The sequence below is a fragment of the Nomia melanderi genome, chromosome 10, assembly GCF_051020985.1.
Source record: "Nomia melanderi isolate GNS246 chromosome 10, iyNomMela1, whole genome shotgun sequence".
Taxonomy (NCBI): Eukaryota; Metazoa; Arthropoda; class Insecta; order Hymenoptera; family Halictidae; genus Nomia; species Nomia melanderi.
The window spans coordinates 8,545,333-8,563,978 of record NC_135008.1 but is presented as its reverse complement, the minus strand read 5'-3'; the positions used below and the strand labels follow the sequence as shown (position 1 = coordinate 8,563,978).

The 18,646-nt window shown below is 37.6% G+C and overlaps 1 protein-coding gene across 7 annotated transcripts in view; it reads left to right on the top strand.

Moving 5' to 3' along the window:
* The window catches only part of Tps1 (Trehalose-6-phosphate synthase 1), a 45,998-nt gene that overhangs the window by 12,675 nt on the left and 14,677 nt on the right, over positions 1 to 18,646 (top strand). For 6 of the 7 annotated variants that reach the window (XM_076371608.1, XM_076371607.1, XM_076371604.1 and 3 more), the window contains one exon: positions 7,045 to 7,201. In XM_076371608.1, the coding sequence (XP_076227723.1) occupies positions 7,045 to 7,201 (157 nt within the window). Of the gene's footprint in view, positions 1 to 3,455; positions 3,477 to 7,044; positions 7,202 to 18,646 lie in introns of those variants that run through there. The other variant, XM_076371609.1, reaches the window with a different exon arrangement.

Genomic DNA, 18,646 nt, shown 5'->3' with positions numbered 1-18,646 from the left:
TAGTGGAAAGTAATTGCCAGTTGCGACTTAGTGACCGATGCACGCCGGCATTGCGCTCCTTGCGTTTATTTATGGTCCGCGAAAAAATAGTACGCGATTACGTATCGCTTGACGTTCTGTGTCGGCAGGTCTGCTCCACGTGTATCATAGGTTAACGGTGTCGAAATTTTTCGTAAGAACACGCTCGTGGAACATTGTTTCGGTTCATTCATAGATCTACTGAGAATTCCGTTTTAGAACTGGTCGAATCATCGAGTGACGCTGATTGAGATACCACATACAGTTGCATCGACTTTGGTAAAAGAAGGTTTCACTGTTGCAATAGTTTTATTGTTCGATGGCCAGATCGTCGAACATTAATCGGAATCCTTTATATATCCTTTCCTTGCGCTAACTTCCCTTCAACGCGACACATTGCTGATCGCCTTTTTTGTCTCGAGCCACGCTCTAAATGCCCCCATACACGTTGACACATCCGACGATGCCGGCATCGCTACGAGCGATGGGTTTGAGGTTTCTTCACTTTTTGTTTGAGTGCAACATGTATCATGAAACTTTGGAAGACTCAAACCCATCACTTGATGCCTGCATCGCCGCAGGTTGCAACATGCGTGGGGGCCGCAACTAGTTAATTGCACTCGACGAGTACACGCGTTATTTTAAAAGTCAAAACGATACTAATTCTTTCAACGATAAATCATTTATTTTTTCAAATAAACGTGTAATTTTTCTTCGTTTGGCTTTAATTTTTCGTTAGAATATATTGTAGGTGCATTTGAGCTGCGTTTGACCAGTATACACTTCATTGTTTGATTTTATTGCGTGCAAAGTGAACAACTTTTGAACCTCGGTCTTTCCAGGAAACAGTAGCTAAACTCTATGTCCTTAGGATTCGGTAAACATGTTCGTACATCTCACTTTATCGCATTCCGTTTCGCTCGAGTCCTCTGTTGCCCGACTCGGCCAATAATGTTGTAGTAGGTATCCTCGTGCGCCCCTTTTTTAATTCGCTCAAGGACTCATAAGAGTTAGTGCCTTCGAAGTCAGGCATTCCAAACATTCATCTTTTCTTCTGGCCCTACACAGCGTCCTTTAGCTGAGGATCATAAATTTATGGCTATGTTGCTCTAATTAGGTAATTTTGATCTCATCTTTGATTTTAATTTGCTATTCGTCATTACGGTTACGCGTAACCAATTCAAAACTATAAACACACCTAATAGTGAGAGACGCTTCTTGCCTCTGTACCGTCTTGTCAGCTATCAAGTCGTGGACGGACAGTAGTTACTTTCCTTTCGAAGATTTTCAATTTGCATTGCTATAAGTTTCTCGCGTCTAGATTTTGAAGAAGGAACATTAATACGAAAGTAATATCACAGAACAAAGGAACGAAAGTCGTTGCACAATCAGCTGAGCCTCTAGCGTTTGTTATTCCGTTGCATTGTATGGATTATTCGTTATTTTATGCATTGAACTCGACGATTCGACTGAAGAATATCAAAGTAACGATTCCATTGTTTTCATTTAATCAGTTCCTATTCAGAAAACATAATTTCCGTCGGGAGCGACGCCGTGGTCATGATTTATCGCAGTTTTCTGTACGCGTCACGGTTTGTTTACGAATTCGTTGTTTGTTTGGCCCGGTTGCATCGGTCGGCGTGGCACCGCGATTGCAATAATAAAAATGACCCGATTATCTTTAATGTGTGTTTACAAAGCCCCGCGGGTCTTTAATCTCTCGTTTCTTGGCAATCGCGGCCGCGTCGATGCCCGTGGCTCGCGCGAAGATGGAGGACAACGATGGTGTTCCTATTTTTGCGGCCGTAGTCTGTGTATTAACCCCTTACCAGACGATTTATCTTGAGTCAAACGTTTCTGCTTGTGCTGTTTAACCCTTTGCAGTCAAAAGTTTTTTACCAGATATATGCAACATCTTCCGATAAGAATATAGATCACTGTTATTCACTTCATAATACATTCATTCACAATATTTCACTTATTGATGCATTATACAAAATTTAATGTTACATATAAGATTTTATAATTCTGTTATATCAAATCTAGTGGTGAGTGAAAGTCACCTCTCTAGTGCAAAGGGTTAATTTTCTCGCAACCCTGTGGACGCGACTGTTTTAAAGAAAATTGAAGTATTACAGTTTCAATTAATTTTATTTATGAAAATGAGAAAATTGCTTTACTTGCGATACAGCATACTTGTAAAATAATTTGCGAAATCCAGTTTCATGAAGTCCAATTGCATGGATCAAAATCGCCTGAGACATTCACCAAATAATGTTTATAAAAGTTAATATCAGTCAAATTGGCTCGTTCCGTAAATCTATTGTTAAACGGCCGGCCGCGATTAGATTAGCTCGGTCTAAACGCTAATTATTTTCTGCCCGGTCGGATCGAACACGGGGCATCCCGTGATCCGTTCCCATCGCGATCATAATCGTCTCGATTGACCGTGGTCACGCGGAACGATTTCTATTTTTCGACGCGAGACGCGCGATACTTCGCGACGCACCGCTATCAGCGGGCCGTGAATAATCCACTCGAATGATCGGTCGAAATTTCTCCACTTACAATGACTCAATGGTTCAAAGTTTCCAGTGGCAAACGGAATACAAAATAGATCGTGATTTCATAGACGTGGAATATCACACCGGATCACACCTGACATACCGAATTAGTGTACTCTTATCTTACTCAGACTCGGAGCAGCCCGTCCTGTGTTTTTCCGTAATGTAGTTGAACAATTACTGCGTTGCTCATACGGAAGAATCATGTTTTTATTAGTTTTCCGGCGATAAGCACTTTAACGTCGCAGATAATGGATTTCGTGATAAAATGGCCGTGAAGGTGTTCATTAAAAACGAGTTAGAGGTATTCAGGGAAATCGTTGGAAGTACATAGGGTAGACCAATACGAATCGAATCAAAATAAGACCATATTTGTCATACCAGAAATTACATCTTCTCACTTATCTGCTAAAAGGAAATTTCAAAATTCTTGTTCACTGTTTATTACTGACGTTTCAGTATTTTGATTCTTTTATTGCTAAAGAGAAAACGATCCTCGTATCGGTCTGTTCTACTGTATCGTTATAATAGATGTATACTATAATAGATGTTATCGAATCGGTTACTTTCCGCGCTGAATAACAGCATATCGTAAATCAGTGGATCAAGTTCGCCAGACACTCTTATCTACAGGTGTTCACTTATTTTCTTGTTTCTTTCGTCCGTCGTGTTCAATGACGGCGATATTGGTTGATCCAAAAATCCCGGTGGCGCTTCGTATCAATTGCATTTGTTCTTTGACGGCGCACGGAACTGCGACGACGCGTTCGTGCCGCAGAAAATTCGCAGATAACGATAACGAGGATTATATTGGATTGCGGGGAGTAGATCGTGCTCATTCACAAGGTATTCAGCGCGGCCACGTGCTTTCCGCCTGGCGTCGTTACGTGTGAGGTAATATATTATCGCGGTTTTGTCCGTAGCCGAGTCGCTTCCTCGGTTCGCACGCCGCGTACGCAGTAAAAGTCCGTGGAAAAACACGAAGTTCGTCACCGGTGGCATTGATTGCCGTTCGAAATCGGATGCGTCGTGTTGGTATCGCGTACGCGACTGGCACTGATCTGTCGCATCGGTTTGCACGCTCTAGTAGAATGATCTACAACGCGATCAAAAGTTTGGAGCTTGTTTGCTACGGTCGAACCTTAGTCACTTGAAGCTTTATAATTTAAAACCCTGTTTAACTTGAAGATTCATAATTGGAAATTCTCTATAATTTGATGATTTGTAATTTGAAATTTTCTGTAACTTGAAGCTTTATAACTGAAGCTTCTTATTCGAAATTTTCTATTACACGAACCTTTATGATTCTAATTTATAGATGCACTCGTGACCAGTTGTAGTTTATTGATATATCCTAATCAACTTCAATATTTTATTATCCTTTGTTTATTCTTGAATATCGTAAGCCGCATATTTCTTTGGAAGTATTTAGTTTATTGTTAGAACGCAGATCTTTTTGCGACTGAACATTTATTAAAATGGCAGTTGTATTAGGATTTCGATCTGTTAACAACAGGTGATGTTGAAATTAGCGTCTTATTACGGATTAGATTTCTTGGATTTTCTTTGTCGAGAAGATTTGCTTCGTACTGCGCTAGATTAGTTTAAAATAACTCGTGCATATCCGACCGTAGAAATCGGATCAGGCTTTATAAAAACATAAACAATATTTGTTTCTGGCTTGCTTCTGTTCTTTTTGTCAAGCGCAAAAATAGAACGACAATCTTCCGTTTGAAATCACGAGTTCTTTGATTAAACTATCTATGTATGGATTTATAAAAATAATTATAAGGAGCAATTACATCGGACGATATTTTTCACTAAAATGTTAATTGCAGAATTCGATAACGATTTAAAGAGGCGTACGTTTAATTATTCTTCGCGTACAATCAGTCGCCGAAGGATGACAGTAACTTGTAAATAACATTCAACGCGTCGTGATTTCTTTATCAAGCGATCATGTAATTGGCATAGTAGTCAACACGTGTAGCGAACAATTTACTCATGTTTGGCATTGAGCCGGAGACTGATCAATCAGTGATTCTAAAAAGTACATACATACACAGTTATTTCTAACTGTCACGTTTTATGATATGCAATATTTACTTTCCAGACAATTAAATTATTTTCTCCGTTGTTTTGAATTTAAATAAATTAACATTTTACTGATAGGAAAAATTACGACTAGAATATTTTACATTTATCTCTTTTACATTATGTATATCATAATATCAATACGTGACCTCGAATATTGCATTTAAATTGTCAATTTGTGCTCCTTCTTCTACATTTTTAAATTATATTTGGAAATAGAATGGGATATATATATAGAATTAAATTACATTTAAATTACACATTAATTACATTCAATGTAAAACATTCAAACATGGATTCTTCTGCACTTGTACTATGATATTTGGAACAGCCTGTACAACACGAGCTCTAATAAAGTTATTGAGTTTGACCTAGTACGTTCAAGCACCACGGCGAAGCACAGAACAGTTAAGAGCCTCTCCGTCTCGAGGCTGGATAATGGCCAATTCCGATTACAAATTTATAACCATGACGTGCCAATAACTTCGTTCGCGAACGCGTCCCATTGACAGGCTAACGTATCGATTACACTTAGTCTTAATGCATCTTATCATGAAATTACCGAAGATATCTTTTCCATTATCACTGGTTTATATCCAAATCATAAATGTTCTTAGCGCACGCCAACACTTTAGCCAAAATTACCAAATGATCAAACGTCCATTTATTTGCCAATAAACCACACAGTTGACAATTGCATTAAATTTCGGGACTCGAATCTCATTGGTTCTCTCCGAGATTTTGTTCGATAGATTGATCTCTTCCTCTTTGCATTATTTCTTCCATTATCATATTAATACGTAGATTCGATGGCTACACGAGACTTTCAACGTGTTCCTCAATTTCCATTCCATAATTTCAGAGACGACTTTCTTTTAGATTTCGTAAATTATGTTTCATACTTAATATCCCATTTTTATATTCAACTTGGAGGTATAAATGAATTTTCTATAAACAACGAGGCAATTGGTTAACGAACATCTTCAACTCAGACCATTAGCTCTAATAACATTTCGATCGAACAGCAGATATCACTGTGCAATTCGAGATACGTTTCACGCGATGCAGATTAAGGAAAGTTGGTTGAAATACGAATACGTTCCATTGCATCGGTGTGCTCGTGAATATGCGGCGGGGTTAAAGAGCGCCGTTAGATCATGAGCATTTCAGAAAAGTCATCGCTTGGTCACGCATCCATCAGACTTTCGTACACGTGCGCTTAAGAAACGTTTGTATGTTAATTGAGAAACGATTGCGTTGCAAGCTGAAATCTGCAATTGTTGAAAAGATACATTTTTCAATGGATAATATCAAGTTCGAAGTCTTTCAGCTCGCACTCTTTCAATGTTCCAAGTCTAAACTGGACTTTTCTTTCCTGGGAACATACACATTCAATTTCTCGGCTTTCAGGTTCATTGTAGTTGAACTAATTTCGTTTTGACCTTAGGTTACGCTAATATAATCCCATTAATTCTAATTTGGTTCGGTCCGGTTCCTCGATCCTGGATTGGTCGAATTCTAATCGTTGTTTCGATAACGCGATCGGTCTGACTCATCTTCGACTCTTATCGTAGGTTGGTTTAGTTCGAGATTTTCGGCCACTCAGGGAAATGATAATCTGCAGACGGGATTATGTAAATAATCGTGTTTTTATAGCAAATCAGGTCTATGAAGTCTGTGACGGTTGCAAGAACCTACATTTCCACATACTGCTATATTTTTTTTTTGCCGTTTACTGGACGGCTCGCATCTCCAGCGATAAGAATTCTCGAGGCATTAAAGGCCTTGGGGCTAAGTAAAGTGTGCAATAGACAGTCATGCGAGGCGTTTTAGTTTTTTATTTTTTATATAAGCAACTCTTTTAAATATCTGCCTTAACGGTGTACCGTATGTTTTGAACTTCAGAATTTTTATCGTAACACGCTTTATGTCTTCCTTTTCAATAGAAAACTCAATGGCTTTGCAACTTTGAGACCTCGAGTGCAAAATTATTCGTAATATTAAACTTAGTTTATTTAGATCTTGTAGATTAGACGTTTAAAGATAGATAATCGATGTGTGTCGCAAACCAAGCGTTAAGAATATTATGTAAGAAGTATCAATAAAATTAGAAATATTATAAGAAATATTGTATTATCGTAATATTAAATCTTCAGGTTCGAAACTAACTATAATATTATGTGTATTTAATGTATATTCAGTATCACGAAGAATGAGTATAGAGACGGATTGCATTTGGCTGATACGTTTTCCAATATTTTTTAATTAGCGCATATGTTCCCTAATGACGAGAGTAGGCGGGTTTCCGGATGCGAAATGTTTATTAAACCCGGTGGCCCGTTAATGATGTCCACGTGTTTTTTTCCAGTGCTGGAGGTCTTGTGACTGCGGTAGCACCGGTGGTCATCAGCGGGAATGGCGTCTGGGTCGGATGGCCGGGGATGCACATGGAGAACCCAAATGAACCGATTCCCGAGTCCGATCCTAACGATCGCACTCCGACAGCTGGTTTGCTGTCCCGTAAGGTAAGTTCTCTTTGTATCCCTATTGAAACTACGATATATAAACATATTTGTACACAAAATCTCTTGGTGACTCTGTATTAGGTAATAAGTCGTAAAATTAGATTATGATACTTCGAGCTAGTGTTACATTATATCAATTCAACATGAGGAATCTTCAGCGAATGATGAAAGATATTTAAAAAATTGTTGGATTTATATGTATTAAAATAGAGCAGATATAGCGTCGTTTATAATTATTATTTTTATCAGAACCGTTAACATGTTTGGGAAGGTGTTGAATATTACGATAGAACTTCCGTTTCCTACGAGGAAGTAGCACGCGAAAGAAAGTACTAACGTTAAAGTATAATTTCCTGTACAAGTTGGAAGAGTATACTTTCCAAGATTTAAAACGTGTTTTATTGTATGTACTATAAAATGATATAAAATTAGGATCAGTCATAAAACAATACAAAACCATATAAAACAATGTAAAGCTGTATAAAACAACACGAAATAATATAAATGAATATAAAACTATGGAAAACAGTGTAATGCTATACGAAAAAATACAAAATAATATGAATAAATATAAAACTATGGAAAACCGTGTGAGGCTATACGAAACAATAAAGAGTACTATATAAATAAATATAAAACCATAGAAAACAATGAGTAGTAGGCCAACTTCTCATTTCCGTGTGATACGTCACCGTCGCAAATGCATTGTCACGTCCCTCTCGCGTGAACAATGACGTCGTTCGCTGCGCAACACCCACGCGACACGGCGATTGCGGTTCATGATGGTCGGCCTGGTGTGTTCGTCGACCTTGGCATTGATAGTTTCAGCGGTGCTCTCTTTGCTGGCGGATGACTCAGACTTTTCTACATCGCCGGTAATGTTCCATTTAGATCGAGTTACCGAAAAATCTTCCATCGTACGATTCATTGCCATCCGACTCCGGGGAAATACGTTGACTGTATCTCAGCGACTTAGACACGCGAAATCTCGCGCGAGTTTTGCGAACGTCTATCGTGGTCGCCGCCATTTATCTGCTTTTTGTTTCTTGTTTTCTTTCTTTTACCAGTTTTCTGCGTTCTGAAGGTTAATTTATTGGTCTTTCATAATTGTGCATACATTCTTCGTAGATAAATGATTAACACGGATCAGTATGTGTCTTGAAAAATTAACGGAACAGTGGTTCTCAATTTATTTTTTAAACAAGCGGAGTTTTCTGAAAGCTACGTAGGCAGATAGATTCTTCATTAAGAAATACACAGTTTCGTATTTCGACGAAGTACGTTTGACATTAACAAATACAAAGAAACGCTATGCCGTAATTTATTGTTAAGTATAAAATATTGTCACTAATATTATTTCCAAAATATTATTACTAAAACTTCAGATCAATATAACCACAATACAAGTAGAGAGATGCTCATTTTTACGCTCAGAGCTTAATAACGTTTATTACTGCAATAAAGGGAAAACTGCCCGATAAACCGGCTATCGAGCGTTTCACTGACGATTACGTCGGCGTCCACGATCATCGTTCAATGCGCGCTTTCTCTCGCGCGTGATCCTGCCCACTGATAATTGATACATTTGTTTGCCCACGTTTCCCGTATCTGCGTGGAAGCATCGCTCGGACTCTCGATGCGAGTGCAAAAGTCATATTCGGGTTCGTTGTCTGACCGGAGAATAAATATTGTTTCGAGGAATTAGCTGAACGTCCTCTTTTATCCGCGTCCGAAGACCGCCGTTTGTTTTATTTGTTTGTTTGCGGGATGTTGACCCTATTTAACGCGGAGAAGACAACGAGGCGATAACGCGGCTAACATTGTTGAAGATATTTCTGTTGAAAATGTGATAGCTTCTTGACCAGCAGATTCGAAACAGAGAATTGAACCCGATGAATTACTGCACACAGGGTGGGTCAGAAATTCCGATTTAACACTGGGCCCACGGGACGCGCCAATTCGGCGCATATTGAACTTTATGAACATTGTTCGATACATATTTACGTCAATTATGATCGAGGCAATTACACGACTACACGTCTCAATTGTTCATTTTCAAATCTCTAATTTCTAAGATCTAAGTCAACGAACATCAAGTTATCTAGCAACAATAGAATAAACTGTACAATAAACGTTCGTAAACCTAGTGTTAAACGATGGAAAAATTCAGAATTCTCATTGAAGTTTCATAAACGAGACTTCGATGCTACAGGGATCAAGTGAACATTCATCGAACGACTCGTTTCACTTGCCCGCTTATCTCCAACTGTTTCTACTTACCGTAACATTCTGCCATTATATTCTAGTAATTCAGCGGAATCGAAGAACATATTTATTCTGCGCGGTGGGTAGGGAGATGCTAATACTGGAATCGCGTGTGTTGTGTACACACTTGTTACACATTCGCTAGGATAGCGCTCGAATTCAATTGGCTTAGATTGCACGGGGAAAACCTGAATCCACTGGAACATGTATTCGTCGATGGGTACGATAAATGATGATGCAATTGATAAAAATGATAATTTCTACTACGACGATGTAGATGGAAATTTTCGTAAATGAAATTAATCCTTTACTGTTGAGAGGCGACTCGCAGTCGCCGCATTATTCGATATAGCAAAATTATAAATTACGATGTCCAATATTAAATTTTATATAATTGGAAATCATATAATCTAATTGGACATAAAATATTGAAATAAAATAGTTCTATCCATTGATTCGTGTAGTGTTTGTAGAAGTTTAACACAAGCAATTACTCAGACACAGTATTTTATTAGGAAATAATGAATGTATCTAATGTAAAAATTTTCGAGTGTATAAGATTGAGTGTTGGTTACGAGAAAATATTTCCTAAATGTTGTTTTATTTGTGGTTTAAAGGAATTGAGGTAATTCGAATGGTAGCAATGAAATCACGAACGGTTAGAGATCGATCCAAGGGAACGTGATCGATAATAAACAGGAATCAAGCGTTGGGATCACGGTCGTCAATTCCCTACCTCGTTACGCGCTTTGAACTTGACCTCGACCAGCTGACGGCTAGTCAAACCAAGTTAATCGGCGTAATGACCACCAACGAGTATCGACTTAATCGAATCGTGATGCGTCAAGAAACAAATTTGATTCCTGGTGCAACGATGCGGTTGTCTTGTCGTTGCTTGTATCGTTCGCGATTTAAAGTGGATTACATATTTCTTTATAGCTGTCTACGATGCACGTGTACTTATTTATGTTAGAGATACGAAAAGGGTTGATTAAAGAAATTGTAAAATGTTGTAAATTGATAATTAAGAAATTGTAGAAAGTAAATAGATACAATGACCTTGCTTAAGTCTGTGCAAGTAAATACAAATAAATAAATAAGAAACGTGTTCTTTTTTTATTTTTTTTGTCTCGATATCACATTTTTTTATATACTCGTAATTTCGGATAGACATTTATCAAAACATCAAACAGAATTCACAATTTTAAAGTACAATACAGCATGAATACTAAGAATGTACACAATTTACTTGCATAATATAATCGGCGAAGTTCGTATCGAGTTAGATAAAATTAATTTATCCATTCCTATGATTTCACGGGATGTGGCTGGCAATTGCTAAAATCGATAGAGTCGGTGGCATTAATAGAAGTAATCGAATTCAGAGAATCGATGGGATTGATGAAATTGATGGAATTAAAAATTCGAGCAATATTTGTAAAAAGAAATAGTATAATTCAGTCGCCTTTATTGGATTTCGACTGGTTTGGCAGTTCTGTCAAAGGGACGGGATCCGTTCACTCGTCGGGTGGATATTGGAAATGACTCAGAGCGGATGATCCGTGCACCGACGCGTCTGGGGAACACGCTGGATATTATTTTTGCTTGGTGGAGCTTCAAAAGAGTTGAAGTTGTTTGCTTCGATGTCTTATTTTATCCCGTTGAGGGTTCGGCTTTAACACGGCCGACAGGTAGTGCTTAAGTCTTACTGTTATTCAACGTATGAAATTCATTCATTACAATTCATTGTCTGATGTAAATATCTCTCTATTATTTTATATTACTTACATTAATACATTTAATGAATTAATATTGAAATGAGGTATACCACGCAGTACTGGAAATATCCATTACATCATTCTGTTTGCGGAAAATTTATTGAAACAAATATTTAGCGCAAACGTGTGTAGTTGAATAGGTTAGCTAAAATAAGTGAATATTGTATATATTAATTAATGTTTTATCATAGTCGTCAGAAGTTTTGTTACATCTTTATAAAACGATATTAACCCCTTTCATTAATCAAGAACCTAGGTCTCGTATTTTGAATCGCTAGTACACTTCGATCGAAAGTGAATTGCCAGTAGAAACAGTGATGAACAGACGCATTAGTCAGTCATATCCGGAGCCACGCGTTCTCTATCAATTTTCAAATTCCTCTTGAATTCTATCTTGTTACTCTCTCCAACAGATAAAATCATTTCTTTTTTAATTTCCCAACCTAAAATCCTATAGTCCTACCAATCATTAATTTCTCATTCATTCTAAAATACCCAGTATTCATGAACTTCAAAAATTTTCCAATTAATTCCATTAATTCGTTCATTCATCCAACAAGATCAGTATTATTTGATTCAGTAAGCTTAAACAAACACTATTGAGAAAATAGTTTGATCTGTATAGGAACTTTTAAAAAAAAAAAACGATTTTCCCCGTAACGGTTCGTGTCGCAGCGCGATATTGCCACAGAGATTTCGTAGTAATAGTTTATTCTAGGAGGAAAAATAGTTGCCGAGATTGTAACGAGGCGAACCTTGAGGCCATTCCGATCGATCAAACATCCGCGTGACCTTATTCGGAAATCAAGGCGAAGAAATATTGGAGAGGCTCCTTAAATGGCTCTAACGGGCGTCCGATCAGCTCGGCCGCGAATGAATCTCAGGCAAGGATCCACGGTGTCACGATTATCGTGTCCGGGTTATCGGTGGCGTGACGCTAGCGAATCTCGCGGCGATTTATCATTCGTATAGGGATCGCCTAGGCCCGATAATAAATAGTCCTTGCGATTAAGGTGGTTATACGTTCCGGGTTTCCATGTTGTTTTATCTGCTTTGGCTGTTGTATTGTTTCTCTTTTTTTCTTTGTTCGAATCGTTCTTCTAACGCGAAACCTTCTTTTGGAACGTTATCCTATTTTTTTGTTTTTCTAAAAATAAAAAACTTTTGAAACTGAAATAATGCTAACTTTTCCAATAATTATTTACTTTTTCAAGTAAACATGCAATTCTATTTCATTTTGCTTTAGTTTTATACTTTAATGTATGCAATTGGATGATTTTGTCACACACTCCACTAGAGATTTTTGAAGCTGAATTCCACAGTTAACTGGTTAAGGATAAGATGATTATGACATTAGACATTATTATTTTTATAGTATTATATAACTAATACTGTAGTATAATATATAATAAATAATTATCGTAACGTTATGATGATTAACAGTAATAATTGTAGCAAATGTACATTTCCAAAGATCTAAAATTACAGAGAATTGGTTTCCTCCATTAAAAATTGTATTTAGTCCAAAATGATGCAGAAAATTCTAAACGTAGTTGTTATTAGTACGTACATAAAATGTTCTTTCGTAAGGTTTTTCGAGATGTGCCGAGTAGAAGCTGCCTGGAATAGATAGACAAAGGGTTGACGTTGCGCTATGCAGCGTAACCGAGCGTCATTTGAACACGCAACAAGTGGAAACAGATGCATAATGCCTAGACAACTTAGTCTATTTTTAACAGTATCTCTGATAATGATCTAAATCGAACTTATTAAATATAAAATTAAATAAAACATTAAATAGATATTTCTGAAGTTCTTGAAGTTGACAAAATGAAGATATTCAATTAAATAAAACCAATTATAATATTAAATACAATAATTTACAATTATTAGGAGAACCATTATTTATTACAATAACTATAGAAGATTTTGTACATTTTATTACGTCCCTAATATCTACGTAACAGGCTTTCATTACTAATCAAAACAGCTACCTTTGTTCAACAGTTAATCAAATCCCAATTAACATTCTAATACTTCTCTTTGAAAAACGAGGAAACAATTGGGCTGCGAAGGGTTAACGCCCAAGTTGATCGGCGTTCACTCTCGGATGATAAATTATATGGTCAACCTACTTTCGATACGTGCGTTGCGCGTCGAATTCCTCGGCGAGCACGCCCACGCGGCTCGCCGGATGCGGATCACGTGAAGCGGCCGGGTTTCGAGAAATTTCTCTCGATGGGATTGATAGATGGTGTCGTCGATGTGATCTGTCAGTCTGCTTGGCGGTACGCTAGATAGCGGAGATCCTAACGAGGCGTTGCCTTTACCGTTCAACACGTTTCGGTTGCGTAACATGTGCGAACGGTCCCGTCGACGCGTCGGTGGACTAAAGAGACCGTTCGCTGAAGGTTCTTGCACCGTCGGTGCATAGGAAATGCAGCTAAGTTACCATTAGGTTGTGTAACACGAAATGTCGGATCCCTCATCAGTCGCGTATTGATTGTTTAAGAGATTAGTAGGCTACGGATTTTTATGGAAGTTAGATGTTTGAAGTTTACAATTTTAGATTTTCAAGTGTGAAATTTAAAATTTGAAATTTGAAGTTTAAAATTTTAGGTTTGAAAGTGTGGAATTTGAGATTTCAGATTTCAGATTTCAAATTTCAGATTTCTTTGAACAATCCTACAGTTCCTATTACATGACCTACTGGAATAATATGCAAGTTGCAGAATAAAAATGTAGTAGGACCTCCGTTATAGAACTATAGATTATTGGAGTATTATAGATTAGAATATGCCAATATCAACCTTTCAAGCCGGGCTATCGATTTTATGCAAAGTGCAAGGCCTTTCCTGCTGTATTATTTAATGATCACAACTCGACACATATGTTTTTCTTTCGACGTTCAAAGTTCGATCATATATTTATTTTCTTTATTGGACAGTGGATCTCATTATGTATGGGGTATTTGAGAAATCGTGGAAAGAGGGTAAATCTGCGCGCAAAATATGTAGACATCAAAGTGGTCAATCACTGATTTGTACTTTACATACTATACGCATTCAATAAATTTTCAAATGCAATTGTCTTCTAAATGAAGTGTCATTTATTTCCGACTTTATTTTTGTAATATACGAGATAATAATAGTAAAACTCAGATCGATGTCATTTTAGAGATTTTTTAAAGATATATCGTCTTCTTTTAATTTACATCTTTTTGGTACCATTGATCCTTCAGAATCTGTTGTTCATTGCACACGTGTTTCATGTGTTATCGTTTTAAAAATGTCAGTAGTTTAACGAAAACGGCGTGTTTCTCGTGACTCGAATCTTATCGGTATGCATTCGACGTGAAAGATATATTTTTCAACAATAAAATTACAGTGATCCCATTGTAAAATGATAAACTGCTTTTACACTGGGACGAGTATGTCACGATAGACCGGGAATCTAACTTTTACATTCGCGTTGTAATCTTGACGTTTGACATTAGTCGCGAAAAAATCGCGAAAATACAGATATTTTGCAATCTATTGTTGAACGTCACAGATTTTTCACTTTTCCCGACCATCCGGATATCCCTTGTACAATAACACTCGCCCCGAATCAATATCTGAAAGATAATTCCGCGATTGCTTCTCGTTAGACGACAAATGTTTATGCAAACTCATTTTGTCCCTGTTTCCACCGACAAAATTGAACAGGAAATTTTACAAAGTAATGCAGCATTAATCCAATATGTGAAATTCAGTACGTTGTAATTGCAAATAACACGGAAAATATTTTCGTTCCATTTCGTTTGCGCTGTAAATTCATGAAGCTCGTACCTTTCTTTGAACTTTATTTACATGTGTGCTGCATTTGAAATTTAGCTGAATAGATAAAGCTTTCGTCGATAACTAGAGCAACAAATAGTAAATAAAAATGTAGATAAAAATTTCGTTATCGATTTCTGTCAACATTCGTTACCACCATCGTCATCGTTTATCATATAACCAAATGAAACGATTTAAAGTTAAAGTATGAAAATTCACAAGTTCTAACTACCAAGCTTTTAACTTTTAAAAAGATAGTAAATGTTGTTTGAGATTGTTTATCAGGGATACATACACTTAAATAGAATTTATTTGTCAACAGTTAAAATGTTTCGATACCTTTCCAATCGATCGTCTCTTGAATCGATACGTCGAAAGGGAACAGTACGGTTGAGCGTCGATCGAAGACGGTGTCAATTAACGGGCCGTTGCTATTCCAGTACCACGACTTAATATAATTATTAATAGAACTGCGGGAGAAGACCTCGAGCGAGTTTCCATTATCTCGCGGGAGCTTTTTCTTTTTCGACGCATCCCATTGACCATTAGCTGGCATTAAAGAGAAATAAAGGAGCGGCGCGATATGAACGGATGGCCGTCTATAAACTCGCGTTGGCGGTGGCCGTATCGACGCGAGATGTTTTCAACACGGTCGGCCAGGGGCAAACCTATCGCCGCTTACGTAATTTTTTGCTTTTTCTTTTTTCCCGCGGGAGAAAAGAATTGTAGAAATCGAACGTCGAAGCTGACGCGGCGACGTCAACGAAGAGGTCAGTGCTACTTAATTAAATATTCATCTATTTTGCATCTGCTTAAAATAACCCACCAGAAAACTTATTTTCACTGTAATGAAGTTATGTTTATTGGGTTGTATAATATGAAATCTCGAATTGTCCAAAGAGTATCAAATTTTTTATTTTTTCTCCCTCAAATGTCAGACTTCAAATTTTCCTCTCCCAAATGTCAGATTTCAAATTTTCCTCTCCCAAATGTCAGATGTCAAATTTTGACCTCTCAAATTTCTAATTTCAGATATTGCCCTTTCAGATTTCTAGTTTCAAATTTCATCTATTTAAATTGTTAATATCAGATGTTGCACTTTTCAATTCAAAACTTCAGATTTCAAATCTTGAATTTCTCATAAACCCATAGAAATCCACAGTCTACCAATTGAACAATCAATTTCCGATTGAACAATTTTATTCTCTAGCGAAAGTTATTCTTGCCTCTACACAACTCATTTGATGTATAGAAAAAGCGTAGTTAGTAGTAGTAACCCGAGTTAATCGAGTTACCGAATGAATGATTTCAAACAGCCTTTAGCGATAAACAAATTTCAACTGAGAAGTCTGAATTGACTTGGAGAAGAGGAAAGTCTAGACAAATGGGATTGGGTATAACAGCTTTTCAAACGGAACGTCTGTACTTATTTATTGTCTGTACAGTTTCGTTGGTGTTTTGCCCAGAAAATGTAACCACGTAAAGATAGAGACAAAAAATTAGGCCGTTCGAGGTTCTACACACTTGTGCGAGTGTTTATCGCGGTACGTCGCTGGACGTATTCCAGAAGTGGGCTTCCCAGTTCTCGAAATATCCTCGTACTTAACATTGGAGCCAGGAAAAACTCGTTTCGACGATCGTAGTGACTCCACGTTGTACATGCGACGAGATATAACCAAAGCATGAATCACTCTTCTTCGTCGCATTCATGAATTTTTGAATGAAACGATGTATCTGTGAATCAGAATAAACAACACCCACATAATAAATCGTATCACGAAAAGAACGAAAACAAATTAAGCAGAAAATTATGTCCCTCGGAGAATAAAGTAAAAATTACGCCTGTAATCATATATTTGTACACTACAAGTGCATAAAATATCCAATTTACCGAGGAGGAGTTTATTTTAATTAAAATCAAGAACTCATAGCTTCGATTGCAACTCATTTGGAAGCGGATACAAAAGCGAATCATTTTCGCCCTGTTCTCATTCCTTAATTTCCTGTTATACGATATCAAGCGGAATTCATAATGAAGATTTCATACGTGAAGCCAAACAATTAATAATTACTCCTATGTATCTTTGCCGCGAATGAATAAGTGTTACGTAAAACGCTCAAGATTTTCATGGTAGTTCAAATGTTAAACTCCGTTTCTTTTCACGACGAGTCTGACACGTTATTATAAGACAGGGGTTAACCCTTAAGCAGTGTAATGAAGAAGCGATAGAAGAGCATACGAGCTATGTGGGGATAAATACGGTAATTCGGAACACCTGATAAGAGAATGTAGGGAAGCAGATAGAAGGATGAGAATTGAGGACGTGGTAAGTGGGAGAAAGGATGTTAGGCCAATAGAATGGTTAGTATTTTGTGGCCATTTGCATTAATGCTTTGCACTCGACAATATTTTTCATTACAGATATTCATTATTTTCTGACGATATATTAACAATATTATTTTCCACTTACATAAAGGAACATCTTGCATAAATTACAGGGTAGAACTGTTTTATTTCTCTTTCGTGTGTTGATACTTTATTAAATATTTTGTCCTGAATTTTTCATTTTATAATTTTCCTGCGAACGCAAAGGGTTAATGACAGTGGCACATCGATGTGGCATGGATTCAATTCGAAAAACGATCTGGCAGGGAACTTTTGAACGTCACTGTATGTAGAATGTAAGAGGTACGAGAGGAAGAGAGAGAGAGAGAGAGAGAGGAATGAATGAAACGTGCAGTCGAATGCAAATTAGAAAATTGTAAAACCAAGTCCATTTTCTTAGGCCGAGGCCGAAAATAAAGATTATTATTAGTATTACGACCGACGAGACAATTCGCTGATTACGGGCGGTGCTCGGGTGGAATCTCGCAAACAAGACTGTCACGATAGAACGGCTAGATTACGACCGTCGCCGATACGTTTAACAACATGTTTTGAATAAAAGAAGGGGGAGGTAAAGGGAGCTGGAGGCAACGAGGACCGTCTCAACCGTATATCGGTCGATTGTAACGCGGCGCGGGTGTACGACGCTCGTCAAGCTCGCTCGCGCCCGCGATAACGGGTAATTAAAATGTTTTCCCTCGTCCCGTTCGTTTTTTGACGCTCCGCTGTGTACCGTCGCCGGATTGTTTACCGTCTCCGACGTAGGCGAAACGAGTGATCTTATTCTGAAACGTCTGACCCCTGCGCGCGTTGCGAAACGACCGCGAGCGAGTTCCCTCTATTCCCGCTTTTCGTTTTTCTGCGCTCGTGATTCTCGAACGTGAACCGGACGCCAACGGCAACCTAGTTTTCGCGTCGTGTTCAACGCGTTAACCCTTTCGCTTATTGCTCGAACGGATGTATCTATATTATATGGACTACCAGTCGAGAAATTGGTTGTAATATATAGGTGAACAAGTTGGGCGGTTAATCATTCTTGGTGGAAACAGGAGAAAAGGAAAGACAAATATTGAGATACTGATTAACACTAGAACTACCGAGAATTTGATACAATTGAAATGTAATCGCTATGAATATTGTAGTAATGGATTATTTTCGGTTTCTTCAGACATTCATTATAGTATTCAAGTGAAACTAT